Here is a 19,642-nt window from a genome sequence, read left to right on the forward strand (position 1 = left end):
TTTGCATGGATGAATTACTGTTGCACAGTCCTTTATGTTCTGGACTCTCCACCCTGCTTTCACATACCTTCATCTCACTAATTCACTCCTTCAATCAATCTCACACGGTGACGGAAAGTTACCATGTAAATTTACTTGACTACCATAAAAATTCTTGTACTTTACTTGAGTATTTCCATTTGATGCTACTTTATACTTCTACTGCTACATTTCAGAGTGAAATATTATATACACTGTATTGCTACATTGTGGTGTTGCTACTTTTACATAAATAAATGATCCGAATACTTCTTCCACTGCTGCCCTAACATCACAAACACATGCATACATGCTTTTAACACATATTTCACTGCATAGACACCCATGGTCACGGCATACATAGTCATACAAGAGTTAACCAGGCTATATACAACCAATGGAACGCTGCTTTAGGCCTTGACTTGATGTGCTTAGCTTTACTTGCCAATACGTATGTCCTTTCAGTATGTCATCACCCACCACATAAGCATAAATGATGCTTCACCTCAAGGGTAAGAGCTTCAGATTGGAGGATGTAGCCAATGGCCAAGACTTTGCTGTTTCAGCAGGAACACTCTGGGTTTATCTCTGCAACTTTTCTCTCTGTGTGCTTGTGGACAGGATGTTGGAATAGGTCAGGGCGGTGATATAATGAAAGCTTAAATAAGACACACAAACACACACACACACAAACACACACGCACGTCTGCATTAACTCTGCAGCATGAGGTGGCGCCATGCTCGGTAACTATGGCAACGGCACTCTGCACTGCACCTCCTTATGAGTGTGTGTGTGTGTGTGTGTCTGTGTATAACTCCTCACTGTGTTCCCTGCGGACAGATTAATTCCCTGCCAGATTCATTCCCTGTCAACTTGCTGAAACAAAAAGTTTCTGTTTTAATTAGTTTGGTGCAGTGTCTCGCTTCATCTATCTATCTGTATAGTGTCTCTCTCTCGCTCTCTCACTTCCACTGTCTCTCTCTCGCTCCTCCTCCACTCTTCCTCTTGCTCTCTAGTGTAATTAAAGACAGTCAGTGCGGATAATATAACCGTAATCATGTGTAATTGCAATAATCAATACACAGCGCATACTAAAGAACTTACCTTTTCACAATATACAGATTTACAGAGGAGGCAGGATGTCTCACAGAGCAAACTTGGCCCTCGTTCATGTACTCATCATTTAGCTGAGTAGCAAACTAAAATATATATTGTGGTTTTTATGTGCCTCCTGTACAGTAAATAGTCTTAAATGACTCATATATAATTATTTGTTTAAATGGCATCTTCATTAACCTTTGAGATACTTTTCCAATAATATACTCATCACATCCTATAGTAGCTTTAAAGGAATAATTCAGCATTTTGGGAAATATACTTCTTGCTGAGAGTTTCATGAGAGGATTGATACTGTACGGTAAATATGAAATTACAGCCTCAGCTTAGCATAAAGAACATGAGGACACAGCTAGCCTAGCTCTGTCTGAAAGTAGAGAGTACCTCACATAACGCCCTGTAAGACCAGGTTTTGCTTTTATATTTGGGTTTTTGTACAGATTCAACAAACGAGATATAATGTATTAATTAGTAAGCTTTAGAGACTTTCAGTGTGGGCATTGAACCTAAATATATTTTGCTACAGTCAAAAATGTTTCCGTAACAAATATTGAAAGCTGCCATCGAACGTCTGGTCAGATTTGTAATCTTGTTTACTTCTTCTTTGATCAGATAGGTTGTGATTAATTAGACTGTTTTGTTTGGGCAAAGTTCTTTTAAGGCTGCTTGTGTTTAGACTTTTAACATTGAGAGCTTTGGTTGATTTTCTTAAATAAAAAGGGGGGATTTGTAGAAAAACATGTTTATTGCTCAAAGTAAGGTATTGAAAAGAGTATTGTTGGTAATCTAATGAAAATCCATATTGTATTAGCACTGGTGTGGAAAATTTAAAACAATATGACCCTTTACACTGTTATAGTACAACCAGGTATGGCTGGTAGTGATCATGAATCTTTCTAGCTCCTAAAACAGGTACAGTACATTGTATTTCTGAGATGTTACTCACCTTTTATTTCTTTTCCTGATTTAATGTTGCCTTGTGAATGTCTCGCTACTCAATGACAGCAAACTGTAAACAATTATGTGCACAGAAACACACGCGAGTGCATGCATTTACTTTGTTCTTCTGATTTTCATCTTTTATTTATTTATTTATTTATTTATTTAAAAGCCAAGTGACACACAGAAACAGTTGTCATCTTCATCTTGGCTTCTTTGGTGGAGAATAATAGAACATTTTCACATTCATGAAACAGTAAGGACTTTACCAATAATACTTTATACTGCTGGTTCTGATAAGCAGTAATAATTACCCCTTTCTTTCCTCTCTACTATTGAAACCCTACTTTCTCCATCATTTCATCCAGCCATCTCATATATTGACACATACACTTTTATATTAATAGATCGATATTCCAAAGTTTATTTGTCCACATAGGTGATACTCATGTAAAGTATAATTTGAAAAACTATATTAAGAAATTTATACTGTATGTGTAGCTTATATTGGTATAAGAATTATGTTCCTTCACCTACTCATTCATTAATAAACCTGTCATCTAATTCTTCTATAATTCTGACACCATGTCATATCATTGACACCAGCAGTTGGATTCACAAAACATTGGTGATAATAATTGTACTCAGTGATTTACTTTTCCTACATCAAAGACGCTCTCTGAGAGTTGCGGTATAACAAAGTTATCAGAGTGATTCTTATGTAAGAACACAAACTAAAGCACTGCAGTTGAGCAAAATTACATAACAGGATTTTGTACCTAAAACTTTCAGCTATTGTTAGAGACACTAGGCGTTAGAGGTGACAAGCCAGCACAGCAGTAATGTCCAAAAAGTCAACAGAAAGAAAACTAAAATGAACAGAGAAAGAAAAACACACACAAACACACATACACATGTCCATCTTCCTCCCTCTCATGCCTCATCTGGCTGGTCCCCTCAGGCTGTGGGTCAGCTGGAGGGAGATCTCAGTAGGTAGACATGCCCAGACAAATCCCCTTACTGGAACAATACTGCCCCCTCCAGGGTGGGCTGACCTCACCTCAGAGCCAGGGAATGGTCGCCTCAGGGGGAGCAGGGCTACAGCTGGGCTGAGCAAGGGAAGGAAAAAGGAGTTTGTGGGTTTCTATTACAGTTGAGTGGGATCTCACAGCCTGTGCATGTGTGTGTGAGAAAGCAAGAGAAAGTGTGGATGTGTGAATGTCTACACTTATTTGATCTTTTCTTTGATTTTTAGGGCTTTTGACCTTTGATTATACTTTTGACCTTTGCTTTGACGATGGCTCTCCAAAGGGTGATAACAGGTTTATACCTTTTATCTCCCTCCCCTCCAACCACCGTTTCTGTCATTCTCTTTCTCTTTCCCACTCCTCTCTCCATCTGTCTCACCTTTTCTCTCCTCCTTCTCCATGTGTTTCTCTCTTTCTGCAGATGTTATTCTCATCAGTCTGTTTCTTCACCTCCTATACATGTTGTCTCCATCACTTCATTTATCTGTCTCCCATGCTTTTCTCTCCTGCGAGAAGTGCTGAACCATACAGTAATAGCCTGAAAGGCCAGACTGTTCCATGTGTTAGCAATAACCTTGCTTTCTGGGTCGTTCTTTCATTCTCCCCCTTCAATGCTCCCTTTCTCTAGGATCTTTGTATTTCATGCTGTCATTCAGAAATCATTACTTTTCAGCTGTTTTCTGCAAGCCTTTTCCATTTCTGTGTCACTCCAGCCTCCAGGGGCAATTCTAGGATCAGACCTTTAGTGGAGCTCAGCTCCTAACGAGAATGTGACATGCATACAGTTCCTGGCAAACCCCCCCTGCTAAATCACTCATTTCACTGGATAACAATTGATACATTAATATATTTCTATATATGATATTTTACTTTTAAACAATAATAATTTTAATAAATTACTAGTAAGTAACATGAGTTTTACACCACAAAAGTATTCAACAAACTCACTTTGGCAAACCCCAATTCAGTTAGGTACAAAATGTTACATTTCAAAGCAACCTAATTAGTTGGGTGGTCTATTGTAGTATATAATAATAATAATGGTTCAGAATTAACAGATTTCAATATAATACACCTGTTCTAGAGAGGACCATCAGTCAGTTAATGAAACCTCAGGCAAAGACTCAGTCGTAATGACTAGAAAAGTAATTAAAAAATCAAGTTATAGCAAAGCAGATATGAGGCACAATGTACAAAACATTGCTTCAGTCTCTGAACTCCATGGGGACAGTCCACCATATCTTCAAGCAATGAAAGAAGCCTCATGTAATGAAATTATTGTCAAATCAGACTGTCCCTCCAATCTGCGCACCTGAGCAAGAAGCAAACTGGTTAGAAATAACAATCTGAGACCAAAAACAACTTTGAAAAAGTTCAATGGCTGCAGTAAGAGAACGAGTCACATTTTCTGTTCCAATGTGTCAATTCACTGCTCACAACTATACTGTAAATATACCATAAGGCCCAACTTTATCAGAATAAAAAACACTGTGACTATTTTAACTTAAATAACAAAGTGCATCAGTTACCTTGTTAGCGGGCAAGTGTGCACGCAAACTAGCTAGCTAACAAACAGCGCCAGCTAACGTTCTTTGACACCATTCACATCGTGGAACTATAACCTGAGACTTTCTAAGTCTAAAATCGACTGTGCTTTAACTCTATGACCTACACAAACAATCTTAACTAACTTTAACAGCACCCACACAAATGACATTCACGCACTGTCGTGTTTAAAATCTGAAATTAGCAAATTTACAAGCAAGCTATCTCGAAGATGATCTAACATTATGGCTTGTTCTGGTTCATTACAGGTAACATCATGGCTCATTCTGAAACGTCAGTGTCTGATAACTTCTTCACCTCTAAGTCTTCCATTAAAATTATGTTGATACATTGCCAAATAAATGCACAGAAATAACAACCACTCTGACTCAACATTCTCTGTCAGAATATTCAGCAAATTTTTATTTGCTAACATTTCAACTTACTTGTGTTTTTCTGTGCCATGAAATCCTAAATTTACTACCTAGCTACATCTCGTGTGCTTAATTTGAAACTAGGGATGGATAGGAAATGTTGAACGGTGCTGATTTTCAATTAACAAGCATTTAAGCCCTCAGACAAGTTTGCAAAATCTAATGTTAGAGGGCTGAAAATGATTTTTTAAAAATTAATAATAATAATAATAATTTTTTTAGGGGTACTGTGATGAAATGAAGGTGTGCTTGAGCACCCCTAAAGAGTCTAAAATCGCCAATGCCAGCCTCTATATGTATCTCTCACTGTATCTTCTCCTTTTACTGCTTCTTCTTCCCATCGTCTCATTTCTCAAAAGTCATTGCCTTGTACACCCACAGTCTACTTCCCATGAAATCGAGTGATCCACCGAATGCCTCAGTCTATCCAACAAATTACTGTCCTCGTATCCCCAACTGTGCCATGCATATTAAATTAGACCAAAGTGGGACATTTCAAAGGGCACATGATGGAAGAGAGAGTCAAAAGAGAAGATTTCAGCAGAGGGAGGAGAGGCAGAGGTAGATTATGAGGACAAAGGTTATGGGACGGTTGTGAAACCCCCCAGGTGTCCCCGCTTTGAAATCCTTCACCCGACCATATGCATTTGTGATCCATTTACTCCTGGCAAGAAATGGTTTGTGGACCTCAGTGACAAGAGTTTGATGTAGAAAAAGACCATGTCGGTGGATGAGGAAGGGCGTGTGTGCATGTGTTTGTGTTTACCTTAATTTTGTTTTTGTTTCCATCAAATCTGAACATTGTGAAGGTCAGTAAATGGCAACCTTACCTGCAGTTAATGAAAACACACACCAGGTCGTGGATAATGCTAGGAATTATGCTAAGATCTTTTTTCTACGTTGTTTGAACCGCATTTACCCCTCCACATCTCTGTTGGCTGTCATGTTTATATGCAAAAAAAAAGTACTTTCCTGTATTTTTATGCAAACACTTACTTATGTATAATGCACACGAAGCAGCAGCTTTCATAGCAGCAGTCCGCCCCCCCGGCCATTTTCCATTCCATTGAGTACTGCCGCAGAGCTCCAGTGACCTGCTCTCAGCAGACATACAGCAGACTTGTCTCTGCTTGTGGGTGTGTGTGTGTCATCTCTCAGCCGTGGCCAACATGAAATATTATACAACACAAGACACATTCTAGTGAGTTCACTGCCTGACTGATGGAGGTATTTTTTTTTTATAAGTGTATTTATACAGTATACACAAATTCCTCAGATATGAGCTCATATCCTGGTTAATTTTGAAAGTATTAATGACCAGTTTTTAAAGATTTATGTCTTAAGTAGGAACGAATAGGCTGGAGGCTGATTGCCACAGACAGAAAGTATTGACAGACGGACTAATGTTGTTTTTTTTGTCTTTTAAGAAGATTTGTTGACAATAATAGAAAACAGATTATTGCCAGCCCCCTCCTTTAAGGCTGACATCAGAATAACTATCATTTTTGTTGATTTTTAATATAACTACAAACTCATAATGCACAATGGTGTTGTTCTTCAAAGTAAACACATTCTCAAAGTCATACACTTGGTGATTTTCCTTGTAAAATTGTACTTTTGTACCAGCACTAATGTCACTATATTGCATACCTGAATAAACTCTGTAGTGTCCTTCACAGTCCTGCTCGCTGAGCTCAGTTAAATCCAGTTCTGCTCTACTCACTAAAGCTGGATTATGTTCAACTGTGCAGAAAAAAAAGCACAGTCATAATTCTTGCAGTGAACTCCTTTATAACATAATAACCTTATTAAATGAACTCCCTTTGTTTTTCAATAAATATTGTGTGTTTTTACAAGGGATCAGGATGAAGAATCAACCTTTTGGATTAGCTGGGTGACACGCTAGTGAACCAGCCGGTTAAATATACCGCAGCATTTTCTACATGTTTGTGCTTATCTATATTTACTAACATAAACATAAATGCTTTATTCAAATACTGAGTATTTAACACCCAGGGAAAACGTTTTCTGTCACTTTCTGCCAAATGGGTTGTACAGAGGTTACTCATTTTTAAGCATTCACCTTAACGCGCTGTTTATTCTGTCAATTTTCCCTTCTACTCTCCGAGAAGTTTAATTAGCAGAGTTTAGTCAAAATTCTCATGCTTTACTAAGCAGTATCATTTTACAGGAACACCTGGGTTTACAAGTCAGTAGCTTAACCTCTCTGCTGTTTGTGCTTTGCAGCCAAACATTTGGACTGCCAAGTGAGAGGAGTCTGTATGAGTCTGTAGGATGGAGTGCAGCATGCAGGCAGGCAGGCAGGCACCATGGCTAATAAATCATGCAAAATAACTAAACACTAGATAAAATAAATGAAGGTGCACACACACACACACATACACACACAGCCCAGCTACAGAGGGTTCTTGTTTTCCCCTTGAGCAAAGCTTCATCATATATGCACAGTTTAAAAAATTCTCTCTAGACGTTGTTTCAACAAGTTCACTCAAATCCTGTGTGTGTTGGAGTATGATGCAGAGAGGGATGTTTGGAAGCTGGGCATGACTTCATGGAGCTCAATCCTTGAAGGTTCCACCTCTGCACTGAGCTATGATACTGAAGTTATAGCATTTCCATCAGTTGTTTTTTTTTCTTTCTGTGACAAACACACAGTCACCCAGGCAGAGACATTATATCTATCCCTGACAAATTCAAAAAGTTGCTCAGTGCCTTGTCTCCTTCTTTGACAGACATAATTCCTCATTCCCTGTCTCCCTCTATCTCTGTGGTACCTGGAAGGTTCAAAAGTCAAATGTGGACAGCTGCTGCCTTTTGACCTTCAAGGGCTTGTCTAGTTCCTAAAAATCCCACATGCATGTAAACCATCTCTCCAGGTCAGACACACACTCATTACTCCTGAGATGCAAAAGGGTTGTCTTCTGTTATCAACAGACATAATCTCTTAGATCTGCTGTATACTGCACATAGCTACATAATCTACAGTCACAGCATTTTAATTGACTGGATGGCTTTTTAAATCAGCCTTCATAATTTTATGTTGTTATGTAATTAACATAATTACCTCCTTACATTTCAGTGTAATCTATATAATCATGACATTATATACCATGGCTAAATCACATATATCAGACAATCTGTACAATCTAATGTTCATAATCATACACTGATGTTATTGGTAGGACTCAGTTTTAGGCCAAAATCCAGAACCACACCAGAGAGTAGTTGTTTTTTGCAAGGTTATTGACTCACATTTCTACATGTGTAGCTTTAGTTTTCTCTTTGTGTTGAATATTGGATTTACTGTGACACCGTGTCTTCTTAAGCACAGTGAAGAGAACTGGTTTTGTTCATTATTTTGATATCCTCTGTCGGCTTCAGAGTGGTAGGCTAATTGGACACACACTCATGACTAATTCTTTCAGCCCAGACTTCTGCTGCATCTCAATTCTCTGCTCTGGTGTAGCTTGTCCCAACAAACCAGCCCTAATGCTGCAACCGCTGTTTTCTTCTGTTGCCATGACAGCTCGTATCTCAGTTGGAGACGGGAAGTCGCATGGTTTATGAAATGAATTTATCATGACAAAAATTGTCTGCAAGAGGCGAGCGAGAGGGTGTGGATGTGTCTGTCTGTATGAGCTTTTGTATGTTTTGGTCTTGTGCACACTGTGGCTTATTCTGACTGTGTGTATCTCTGCTCAGTGTGTTCGTGTGTGTACGTATGTTTGCACTGCTAAAAGGCTTGGCACAGAGAAGACCTTTTGTAGTTGGCAACAGTGGGCACTCTGCCCACCTTGTATGGTTTATGGATGTGAGTCAGAATTGCATTAGCCTCCGGCCAGAGAGAGATACTGCCCATCTTCCTGGTGTGAAGCTCCAACAAATGTGCCAACGCTGACAGCATTGAACAGAAACGGATACAAGCATCAAATTTGTCTGACACCCATCTCATGCTGTCAGTCTATCATATAGTTACATTAACAGCACACAAAAGCGGGCAGGGGAGCAAATTAAAACAAGCCTCCGAGGCTGATTTCATGCTGCAGCAGCAGGTGAAATGTCCCGATTCTGAAAGTTTAATCATAAAATGTTCCAAAGTGTAGGTGGTCAAAGTTCAGCTCAGAGTTGCTGATATATTTTAGGAAAAAGAAAAAAACACTCCACCATATCCATTTTGAGCCCAATCTAATGATATTACTGTAATATACCCACCAATTATACGGAACACTGTATATGAAATAATCAATTCTAAATTTTAACTGAAAGCCTCAGCTTTACATAATTAAAGTGCCATGTGAGAAATCGCACAATTAACGGAGTGCCTTACAACCAGCGGCTGAAGTAATGTTTGATTCTCATAACCTTTGTAATGGAACCAGTGGAGCAAAAAAAAAAAAAAAAAAAAAAAAAAAGGAGGCGGAGAAATGAAGATTTCAGAAATGCATTAAATCTGTATTTCATCAAATTAGAAGAAGTAGCTCCTTGAAAAGCTGCCACGAGGCATGAATGGTGAATGACCAAGGCTCCTCCAAACTGAATATTAATAGGTAATTATATTCACTTGTACCTCCATTTCATACATCATCATGGCCTTGGCAGTAACACAGTAGTTATGGAATTGATATGGCTTTTAAGAAGAGGGAACTGTCAGAAAGAAGATGTCTGCATAGTATTTATTTTTACCTACTTGCCATCTGCATTTTTGGAGGAGAAAAGATGGAGAGAAGAATTTTAAATCATTTTTAAAAGACGCTATTGTATAACCAGGGGGATGTAATTTCCTGTGATTGATATTTTTATTGCGCTGTCAGTAGAGTTGGCCAGCCCATGGGATTCCTACTGTAATGAATGACAACCACGTACCTGTGTGTACACATTTGGTTTATTCTTTTGCCCTCTGTATTTACTCCCAGTCCACACATGTACCTATTATAACCCACCCAACTCATACACCCTCCCTTCTGAACTCCCGATGGCTTTGCTAATTTACTGCGCTTTTGCTAGTTTTCCCTGCCTCTTTTTTTCTTTCTTCTTCTTCCTTTTATTCTTTCTCTTGACTCCCAATGCACATGATTGTTTTGTGGTTAGCCTACAGCGTGAATTTAATCAAAGCTCACTTTCGTGCTGGCACCTCTCATGGCTGGGGGGGATTTAGGCCCACTTGGAGAAGGAGTGCAATTAGCTGAGACAAGGCTGGTTAATATTCCCCATCTGAATACCCCCAACAGGTCCACAACACCTTTTATTTCTAATCACACCTGCTACTGAAAGATAGTTTGGCTCATTCATCCATGATGTAACTGAGCTTGAGAAGCTATCAAGACTGTAAAGTGGTGAATATAGTAGTAGGTTTACAGTGTAAGGTACTTCTAAGTTATGTTCCTCTCAAAGTCTGACCTGAAGTCAGTAGTGACATTATAGTAGTAGCCTAATAAAGGCTTCCCTTTACATTGAGGCCCATTTTACAGTACCAGGGGACAACACTGATGTGAAGAGAGGTATATGACACAATCACCTTTGACTGTCTAGTGAAAGTGGTCCTGATTGATGTGCCCCCCTGAACTTCCTTAACATGTGCAGAGGGTCAGCGGCAGGGCAGCACTTAGCACAGACAGCCCTGAGGTCAAAGCAGAGTGTAGCACCTTTGACTCTACAACAGAATACCATCCCCTCACACACATGATTCTCTGTAGAAGACCCTCATTTTACACGATTGGTGTGGCAGTGCTGCTGCATCCTTAAGAAGCCTTGATTGGAAAAGTATTAGTGCAGAATAGATGCAAGAAGGTAGGACTTTCACATTGACATCTAACATTCATTTACACTGTCGCACATGCTTGTGTAGTCTAAATGAACAACCATGCATCTTTTCATGGTGAGTAACCATCATATGAAATTGGACAGATAAGAAAGTAAACTTTTCCAGCCTGTTAAAAATGCCACTTTGCTGGCACAATACATGCCGATGAAAGCAGCAGTCACCCCCCAGATTTGGTTCACAAAGGCTGCAGAGGACTCATTGAAAAGTAGCATCCCGTGGAGCTGCTGTATTTCCTTCTCCATCCTTAGTAGAGATTGAAATAGTTTCACTTTTTTCCATATCATGTAATCTGTGAATTATTTAGACAGAGTTTCTCATAGCTCCAAAGATGTTCAATCAGCCTACTATGTCTGCAAGTGGGAGATGAAAATGTCTCAAAAGTGACATTTCTATTTGTTGGAAGTGCATTTGAGGTAAAACTGAATGACCAAGCTTTTTACAATTTGTTCGATGTACTTCTGCTGAAAGGCTCGTATGCAAATGTAGTGGATTCATGCTTTCTTGGTCTGTGTACAGACGCACATCAGATGAGTCATCAAGTATAGGTTTGCTGCAATTTTGCCACCTTGTAACATCAACCCCAAAATGGTTTGTTTGGGAGTTAATGGAGATGACAGTGGCTGCCACTGTAATTTTGTGTGTGTGAGGTATTTTATATTACAATTGTGTAATTGCAAACATATAATGTTGTACCCTGTCCTTTCTCAACACCGTCATCAAAATCTGCATCTCAGCCAGATCCCGCTGTTGTCCTAGCTGAAAAGCGTGTGTGTCTGTTGAGTTATAGCATGTCAAGACTGACAGCTGGCTAAACCCTATTAAACTGGTTACCACATTCCTGGGGTCCACCATTAAAGGTGACCCAGTGCCACCAAACATAGACAGAACACACACACACACACACACACACACACACACACACAAACTCTAACTGAGAAGAGCTTGTAAAACATGACTGATTTATCCTCTTTTTGTTTTGAGAAGTGTTTGCTCTACAACCTCATTGGGTTGGGTTTATGTTTAAGTATACACACCTTGAATACAGAGGTATGTGAGTAATATAAGAGCGCAAGCTTCAACAAATTGACCTTGGCTGTGTTTGTTATTTTTTATCATCAGGTATTTCACTTATTTGATGTTATATAACCTATTGTTAGAGTGAATACAATATCATGTACAGACAGGGTACGGATGTAGTTGAAATAACAGCATAGGTAGTTTTTTCACATCCAAAAATATGTCAATGACATGAAACAGCAGAAATGAAACAAGCAGTTAAAGACACATGAACAGCACTGAATGAGTAAGTTGTCAAATCTTAATATTATATTCACCACTCGTTGCAGAGGTCGTCCATGCTGACTCCTGTCTTCGAGTGTGTAGCCAACACAGTTTTTTGTGGATTTTCACACTCCTGACTTACAGATGATCCAACTTACATTATGATTGTGGGTGTTGACAGACTTTGCCTCCAAGTAGCTTGCATCATTTTACTACACTGCTTATCCTGTCACCCTGAGGTGAAAACTTGACAGTCTGTGTCTATGCCTTCATGCACTACACAAATGCACACGCACGTGCATGTGCACTGTAGCACAGTAACAATCCTGTAGGGTCAAAGCTCCTCAGTAACCCCCACTTCTCTCTCTCTATCTGTCTCTCTCTCTCACTCTTAGTCTCTCTGTCTCTCTCGGGAGCCAACAGGTTGCAGCAGCTTCACCCCCACCCTTCTCCCCAAACTTTTACTGTGCTTTAGCCAAGCCCAGGAAAGAAAGTCTCTGTCATTCATTCACTCTCACACACATTCAAACACACCTACCTCCTCTTTCACTCAGATACAGACAAACATACACAGATTAATTCTCATGTAGCATTCAGTCGATTATCTCTGATAACCACCTTTGCAGGAATACAATATCAATTCCAGACTTTTTTTTCTCGCCTGACTTGGATAAAACTTTTTTGTGTGTTTTAGGGGCTATTTTTGCCCTCAAGAAATCACCTGGATTGGGAAGATAATGATGATTCACTTATCTGGAGTGGTAAGTGAGAATGTGTGGGCCCATTTTAGGGCCATAGTCAAAACCCATTAGTTTTACTGCACTTTAATATGGTGCTTTACAGAGTAGTTTTGGATTCTTAACTGCCCGGATACCCTTTCTACAGCCTAAGTGTCTGGACTAAGGCCAACACTTTTTGTACTGTGCCTTCACTGTTCACTGTTGCTCTTTACAGCACAGTTCCCCCTTAAACAGCATAATCTGTCTGATATCAGCATTCTCTGGTCGCCTCCTTTCTGTTTGTCTCAATTGCTTTTTTAAGTTTTAGTAATTGCTGCAAACGTGCTGTCCAGCTGAGTCAAAGAACATGCACTTACAATTAGATACACTGTCCATTCAGTGCCTGCATTCTTCTTTGAGCACTCTGCTTCTCTGCAGGAGTTAATGCAAAGATTTTACAATTCAAAACTCAATGAGAGCATAAAACCAAGATGTCACACATTTTACAATCATGTCAGCTCGAGTGCATTTATGAATAATAAGAGGATACCAGGTTGTGTTGTGTCTTTGTAAGAGCGTTGACAGGAGATGAAAGTATGTCCCCCCCCATGCATAGACTTGTCTGTGTTGTCTGACTGCAAATGCAAAGTGATATTAAGACAGTGCAGCTTGTGAGCTGTGTATTTGTTAGTGTGTGTTTTAGCTGTAAATCTGAATTATGTTGCACCAAAGATATCTGCTATCATAGTTCTGAGCGGCGTGTGTGTGTGTGTGCCTTTTCACTGTTACCAGTTTCCCACCTACAGGGATAATCCATCCTGTGAAGTGGTGAGGTGGAAAATGCCATTATGTAGAAATAGCTGACACGCAGTTAGACTTGCAGGGTCTTCGATGTGTGAGCGAGTGTGTGTAAAAAAAAAGGAGATAGGGAAAAGGAGAGGGAGTATGGGGGCCAGAGACAGTAAACTTCATTTGGTAACATTATTTAATCCTCTAGGGTGATAAACTAAAGGCCTCAGACACAATACTTACTTTCTCCTTGGCGAGGGTGGACAAGGTTCTTGTGATCCCAGCGTGCTGTGACTGATGGATGCAGTCTTATGCAACAGTTTTTTTTTAAGGATATGTTTTTGGGCATTTTTGCCTTTATTCAACAGCTGACAGTGGAGAAGCAGACAGGAAACAGAGGGGAGGGAGATGGGCATGATATGCAACTGTTTTTGATGTAGGATCACTGAATGCATGTTGTCTGACTCAGATTTATAATAGCAGAATGTCTAAAGGTATTATTGGAATGAGTTATGATTGCTGCAGTGACTGAAGTGGTGGATCATGTTTTAACTTCATCAAACCTTTTAAAAATTGTTTGGATGACTCACATCTATGTCAAGCTAAAATCAAGGTTCTTTTACTTTCTTTTGCACATTGCTGAACATTAGAATTGCATTCATGGTTCAGAAAACTTCTTTCACTTTTAGCTTTTGATGACATGAAAAGAAAAACTGTTTCATCATATTGAAACCATCGTAAAACTCAGATTCTGCTTGCCTGCTGGTTTTCTGCGCTCCCATGCAAACCTGTTTGAAAGCCCGCTGTAGGATGGATACAAGATAGTAAGTGTGTACCTCTGCACCGGCTGTCATTCATCAAAACAGTTGCGTTTGAGTTTCCTATCTGCACTCCGGTAGAAGACACATGCAGAGACAGATCTTAGATCTGCACTGGTATGTGAGGGGGGAGAATGCAGTTTTTTGGCTGTGTTACATTAGAGTTCAAGCCCTGCCAGCTCTCACTTTCATCTGGAGGGGTTGTAAACGACTCAGCCTTCAGCCATTCTGACTTTGTTAGACCAGGTGGTCAAATCGCTGCAAGGAATTTTCAGAAATTCAAATTACTTCCCATTGATCTGATTTATTTTTCTGTTATTATTACATTCATTTCTAGTTGAAATATGGCCCCATGAGGGCATCATTGGAATGGTTGTACAGTATAGGTGTACTGATGGATAACTTGACAGATTGAATGTGAAGCATTAAAGCCAACAGAAATCTGTTATGTTTTCATGTCATGTATTGCAGTTGAGTGAAGGCAGATCTGTCTTTGATGTTATGCTTATGAATTTGCAAAAGCACATGCCCATACAGCGCACACATGCGCAGACACTTAAGCACACATGCACACTTATGCGGAGACGTGTGGAGGATAGCAAGCTAATGTAAAACATAACAGCACGAACCATTTCCCTAGATCACTGTTAATGCATTGAACGTGCTGCTCTCTGATGGAGGTTCATTCATTTCAAATGGGATAATCCGTTACTGCTGCATGATTCATTTGCCAGGGTATCATGTGCTGATTTAAGTGTTGGATTTACTCTACTTAGGCAATGATTATGCTCACTTAACTGAATGTTATTGTAGCACTTTCTGCTGATACATTTCTGTGGTACTCACCACACATACAAGGGAAGGTTTTAACACTCATTGCATTTTAGCCACAGGGTCCTTGAGTTGCAGTAAGTGTGCAGTAAAGCAGCACAAATGCAGTAAAGATACTACAAGATATTATCATTGCAGCGCACTTCCATACTCTCCAAGGTACATGTCTCAGTGGGAGATAATGTGCCAGTAAAGCAGCTTCACCGTTTCAATGGGACGGAATTGCCTCCACTTAGTGTATTATGTCAAGTCAAAAGCTGTAGCCTTGGGGCTAATCTCTGTCATGCTAACCTGAAATTTCCTCTGTCTGTCGAGGAAGAAAAGAATAGGATTTTCTGTATCCTAGAGCGTTACTGTTCCTCCACTTACTCTCACGGACAGCTTATACTCTCCCTCCATCTAGATTGCTGTGAAGACCGGCTGTGCTTTCTGTCTAAATGTACCTGTCCTGCTGTCATTTCTCAGAAACACTGCCAAACGCCATCTCCATTAACCCGTCTCTCACACATCTACAGCTGAACTTTGATATTATTGATTTCTGAAATATTGGTAAAGAGAAAGCAAAACTACACTGTGAATCTCTTAGCTTAAAAAATAAACAAAACCACACTTAAAAAAACAAAGTCAGGTATTTGTGTGTTCATCTGTCTTTGTAAGTGTATGAATGATATGCCCGCGTGCAAGTTGAGATAAGAATTTGATTCAAATGGTGCCTTTTTAAGACAAATTTGCCATGGTGTCACCGTGTCCTGGTCAATCATAAAGCACCAAAACACACACACAAAATATAACAGAGGGCGAGTGGAAACTGTAATTAGTCACACTCGGTGCCTGTTATTGCAGATTTGCTGTGGTGCTACATTTTTTTTTTGACCAAGTGCAAGGTAGTATGCACACTCACATCGGAAGCGATTAGCCATGCTGTCTTGGCCTTTGCTCTGTAAATAACCACCTCTGCAGCGTGAGCTCCAGGGCATTGCCGGTCCTCAGGGGGTTTGGGTAATCCTCTGTCTAGGACAGGTGCATATGGTCCAGAGGTTTATCTGACTAGTCCAAATTTTCTTTTGCACATGTGGAATTATGCAAGAGCTTCCTTGAACCTGTCAGTCTACTTGGATTTACTGAATGGCGCTGCACATCTCCTCTTTTCAAGCTTTTTTCCACTTTTTGCGGTTTTGATTTTCATATCATATCAGCAATAATAATCAACAGATTGATAAATCATATTTTGACTTGTTTATTTTCAGTCCAGAATGCATGTTACCAACTAAAACAAAGTTAAACTTAAATGTTGCCTGAATTAAAGCGAGGCAGCCCTTACAAACTGTCATTTTCAAGTAATTTCATGGAGGGTTTTTATCTCTCAGTAAAATATGATGAAGCACTTTATCTTACTTCCTTGAGCTTGTTTTCACAGTCAGACCTTTTCACATATACAGTATTACTGTGTGTTTGAGGGAAAGCAAGCCTAGCAGTTAGTTAGGGTGGAATTATGATTTGAGAGAATGTCCTGTAACCAAAAATGATCTATTTTATATAAATGATATGTTTTTATCAGCAGCCATTTGGTCTTACGCTGCAAGCAGTAACTTGGTTAAATAAACTGAAACTTTATGTTTTTTTCCCGTAAAAATTCCAAATTTACTTACATACTTATCTGTTATGTTTATTAATTGTTAACTTATCATTTTGTATTAATAATATATCACACAGTGCAAATGCCAGTAAATATTTAGAGGATGGACTTGCTGTGCTTTTGTTTGTATGGAAATAAGACTGAGGTTATAAGATTGCACACACTACTTGGCTCCAGTTGTGAGTTGCACAATCTTTGGTGGAACAAAAATCTTTAACAACAAAGATAAGAGAAAAAAAACTAAGGGAGTGTCAACTTTTTTTATTCATTGATGTGAACTCAATGGTGGCATGCATCCAGGTCAACCTGTGGCTTGAATCTGGGAGTATCTCTGCTATGTAAGACTGGATGGATGGATTGTTGGGGTAATAACTTTTAATATCCACCTTTGTCTAGACTTCCCAATAACCGGTTTTGATAGCTGGCTTCATAGTAAACAGTTTAAAAGCTCTGTGATGCTTTTATACCCTTGGCCTCATTGAAATCTGTTGTAAAACTGTTTACAGGGAGCGCACCTGTTTGCAACTGTAAACATACGATGATGGGAGCTATTACAGCTTTATTCTAACCAAAACACTGAATTCACCATTAATTGCAATAGCTAATAAACAGTGCAATGGCATCCAAGCTGCATATTTTTCATGTGTAATGTGGTATGTCCTAATATTTATAGTTGCTAAGCTAAATGGCATGTAAAATGAGCTGTCAAGGTCTTGCTACCTGTCTGTAAGTCTATAAGGGACCTTGATAGATACATTTGCACATACATTTATTAAACACTGTGTCACTGGAAGGAAAAAACTCTTGGCAATTCGCAAAAGCTTGACTTTGCATTAGAATCACAAGTCCTTTACAAATTAAAATTGCCTGATTATGTTTTATCTTTGAGTGCCTTTAATGACTTTTTTTTTCCCACTCTCTGTTCATCTGTATACTTTCAGATAAGAGGAAAGAAGAGTTGGAATTGATGATTGTGGAGCGCAATTTAGAAAGGGGATTTGTGAAGAGACGAACTGGGAGGAGGAGCAGGTGATCGAAATGGGCCGCTCTTCTGTTTGGATCTTTCTACTGTCCCTTTCTCTCTCCCATCAAAGTGTCACAGCACAAGCTGAAGGTAATAGATGATATTCCTACACCCAAAGGACACACTCACACACACAATTTATTAATTTGCTTCAAATGTTCCTACTCTTTATTATTTTCAACTACCAATATAACAACACCAAGCTTTTTCTTTTACTTTTCCAGTCATTCATTGGTCCAAAAACCTTTTTCTCATGTCATTTTCTAGTTTTTCAATCATTCACTCACTGAAATAAGTGCCAAATACTGCTTTTGTGATACTACCACTTTCTTAATTTAAGTCAAAAACACGTCATATTGTCATATTTAAGAATTAGAAGTGTCAGATGCTCAGGCCAAAGAAAGGGCAGTAGCTCAATGAACACAGTCTGTGCAAGTGCTTCATCATTAAAATCTCCACACCTGGATTGGTACACGGGCAGACACTAACTCAGCTCCACTTTCTCTCCAGACTGTTTCTATTCAGGGAATTTAAACATCTGCTTGCCTCATGTACAGCAACAGCACTCTGTCTGCCAGCCTGTCAAACCCATCCACTAGATACAGAACCTTAGCCTCTGATGCTATTGGATGTCACCAAAAGGTCAATCAGCCAATCAAAAGTAGGATTTTCTCCAAATGGAATGTGGTTGGCAGAGAGTAATTGGTAAAGTCGTTGGGCAGAATTACGGAAGGACAAAAATAGCCCAAGGCCATATTTGAAGCTACAGCTCCTCTGCAACAGTTATTTTTTTAAATTCTTGACAGTGTTAATTCACATATGACTGTCCCTGCCATCATATGACTAGTGTTGAATATTACACAGGAAGGGGTACCTGGTCAATTTTGAATCAATAAGCCAGCTGTCAGCTTAAAGCTCGATTAATCAATATCTTATATTAACATGAATCGAGAGAATTATCACCCAGCTCTATGGAGCTTCTTAGCTTCCTTTACTGTAATGTTAGTTCAGTGTTTAGCCCAGGTGGCTATAAACACCACTCCAAATGATTGCTAACGTTAAGCTGATACCAAAGGCATATGTTTCAACTTTAAAGCACTAATAATGTCAGTTGTTTGTTTGTTTGTTGTTTTTTTGCTTAGGGACAGTGGAATTAAGCTATAAACACAATTCTTTATATCATTATAATGACATGGCAAACAGCAGACAATGATGTTTAATGTAGCATTAACGTTAGCATTCATTTGGAGGTGTGTTTATGTCCCCCCAAATATAACCTAGCTAAGTCCAATATTCACTCTCATTTCACTCATTTCATCTATGATTTGGTTTCTACTAACAGAAGGAAAATATCTGGCTCTTTAGCTGCTAAATGCTCCACAGTTGCTAGTTGTTAACTTTGTTATTCTGCCATTTGGTGCTGGTAAGGTCATATATCCCAGCAAGTCACAAAAAATGCTCTGTTTAGCTGAGGGGGAACTACAGACTCGTGTGATAATTCTAAGTGAGTTCTAAAGTCGTGCTCAAAAGAGGAAAGAGAGATGAAATTTGTTGCAAGAAGTTTACAAACTCACCCAGTGTTTGTTTAGCTTATATGCAATTATCTACATTGCTGTATTTG

General features: G+C 39.2%; 2 protein-coding genes across 4 annotated transcripts in view; both read left to right on the forward strand.

Annotated features, from left to right (window-relative positions):
• lrguk (leucine-rich repeats and guanylate kinase domain containing) overlaps positions 1-18,026 on the forward strand; it is a 36,578-nt gene extending 18,552 nt beyond the window's left edge. The window contains exon 19 of the mRNA XM_067582259.1: positions 17,939-18,026. Coding sequence (XP_067438360.1) covers positions 17,939-17,942 — 4 coding nt within the window. The 3' untranslated portion in view covers positions 17,943-18,026. The remainder of the gene's footprint in view (positions 1-17,938) is intronic.
• The window catches only part of col7a1l (collagen type VII alpha 1-like), a 60,262-nt gene continuing 58,643 nt past the window's right edge, over positions 18,024-19,642 (forward strand). For all 3 annotated transcript variants that reach the window (XM_067582247.1, XM_067582249.1, XM_067582248.1), the window contains exon 1: positions 18,024-18,111. In XM_067582247.1, coding sequence (XP_067438348.1) covers positions 18,036-18,111 — 76 coding nt within the window. In that variant the 5' untranslated portion in view covers positions 18,024-18,035. The remainder of the gene's footprint in view (positions 18,112-19,642) is intronic.

This window comes from Thunnus thynnus, chromosome 23, assembly GCF_963924715.1.
Source record: "Thunnus thynnus chromosome 23, fThuThy2.1, whole genome shotgun sequence".
Classification (NCBI taxonomy): domain Eukaryota; kingdom Metazoa; phylum Chordata; class Actinopteri; order Scombriformes; family Scombridae; genus Thunnus; species Thunnus thynnus.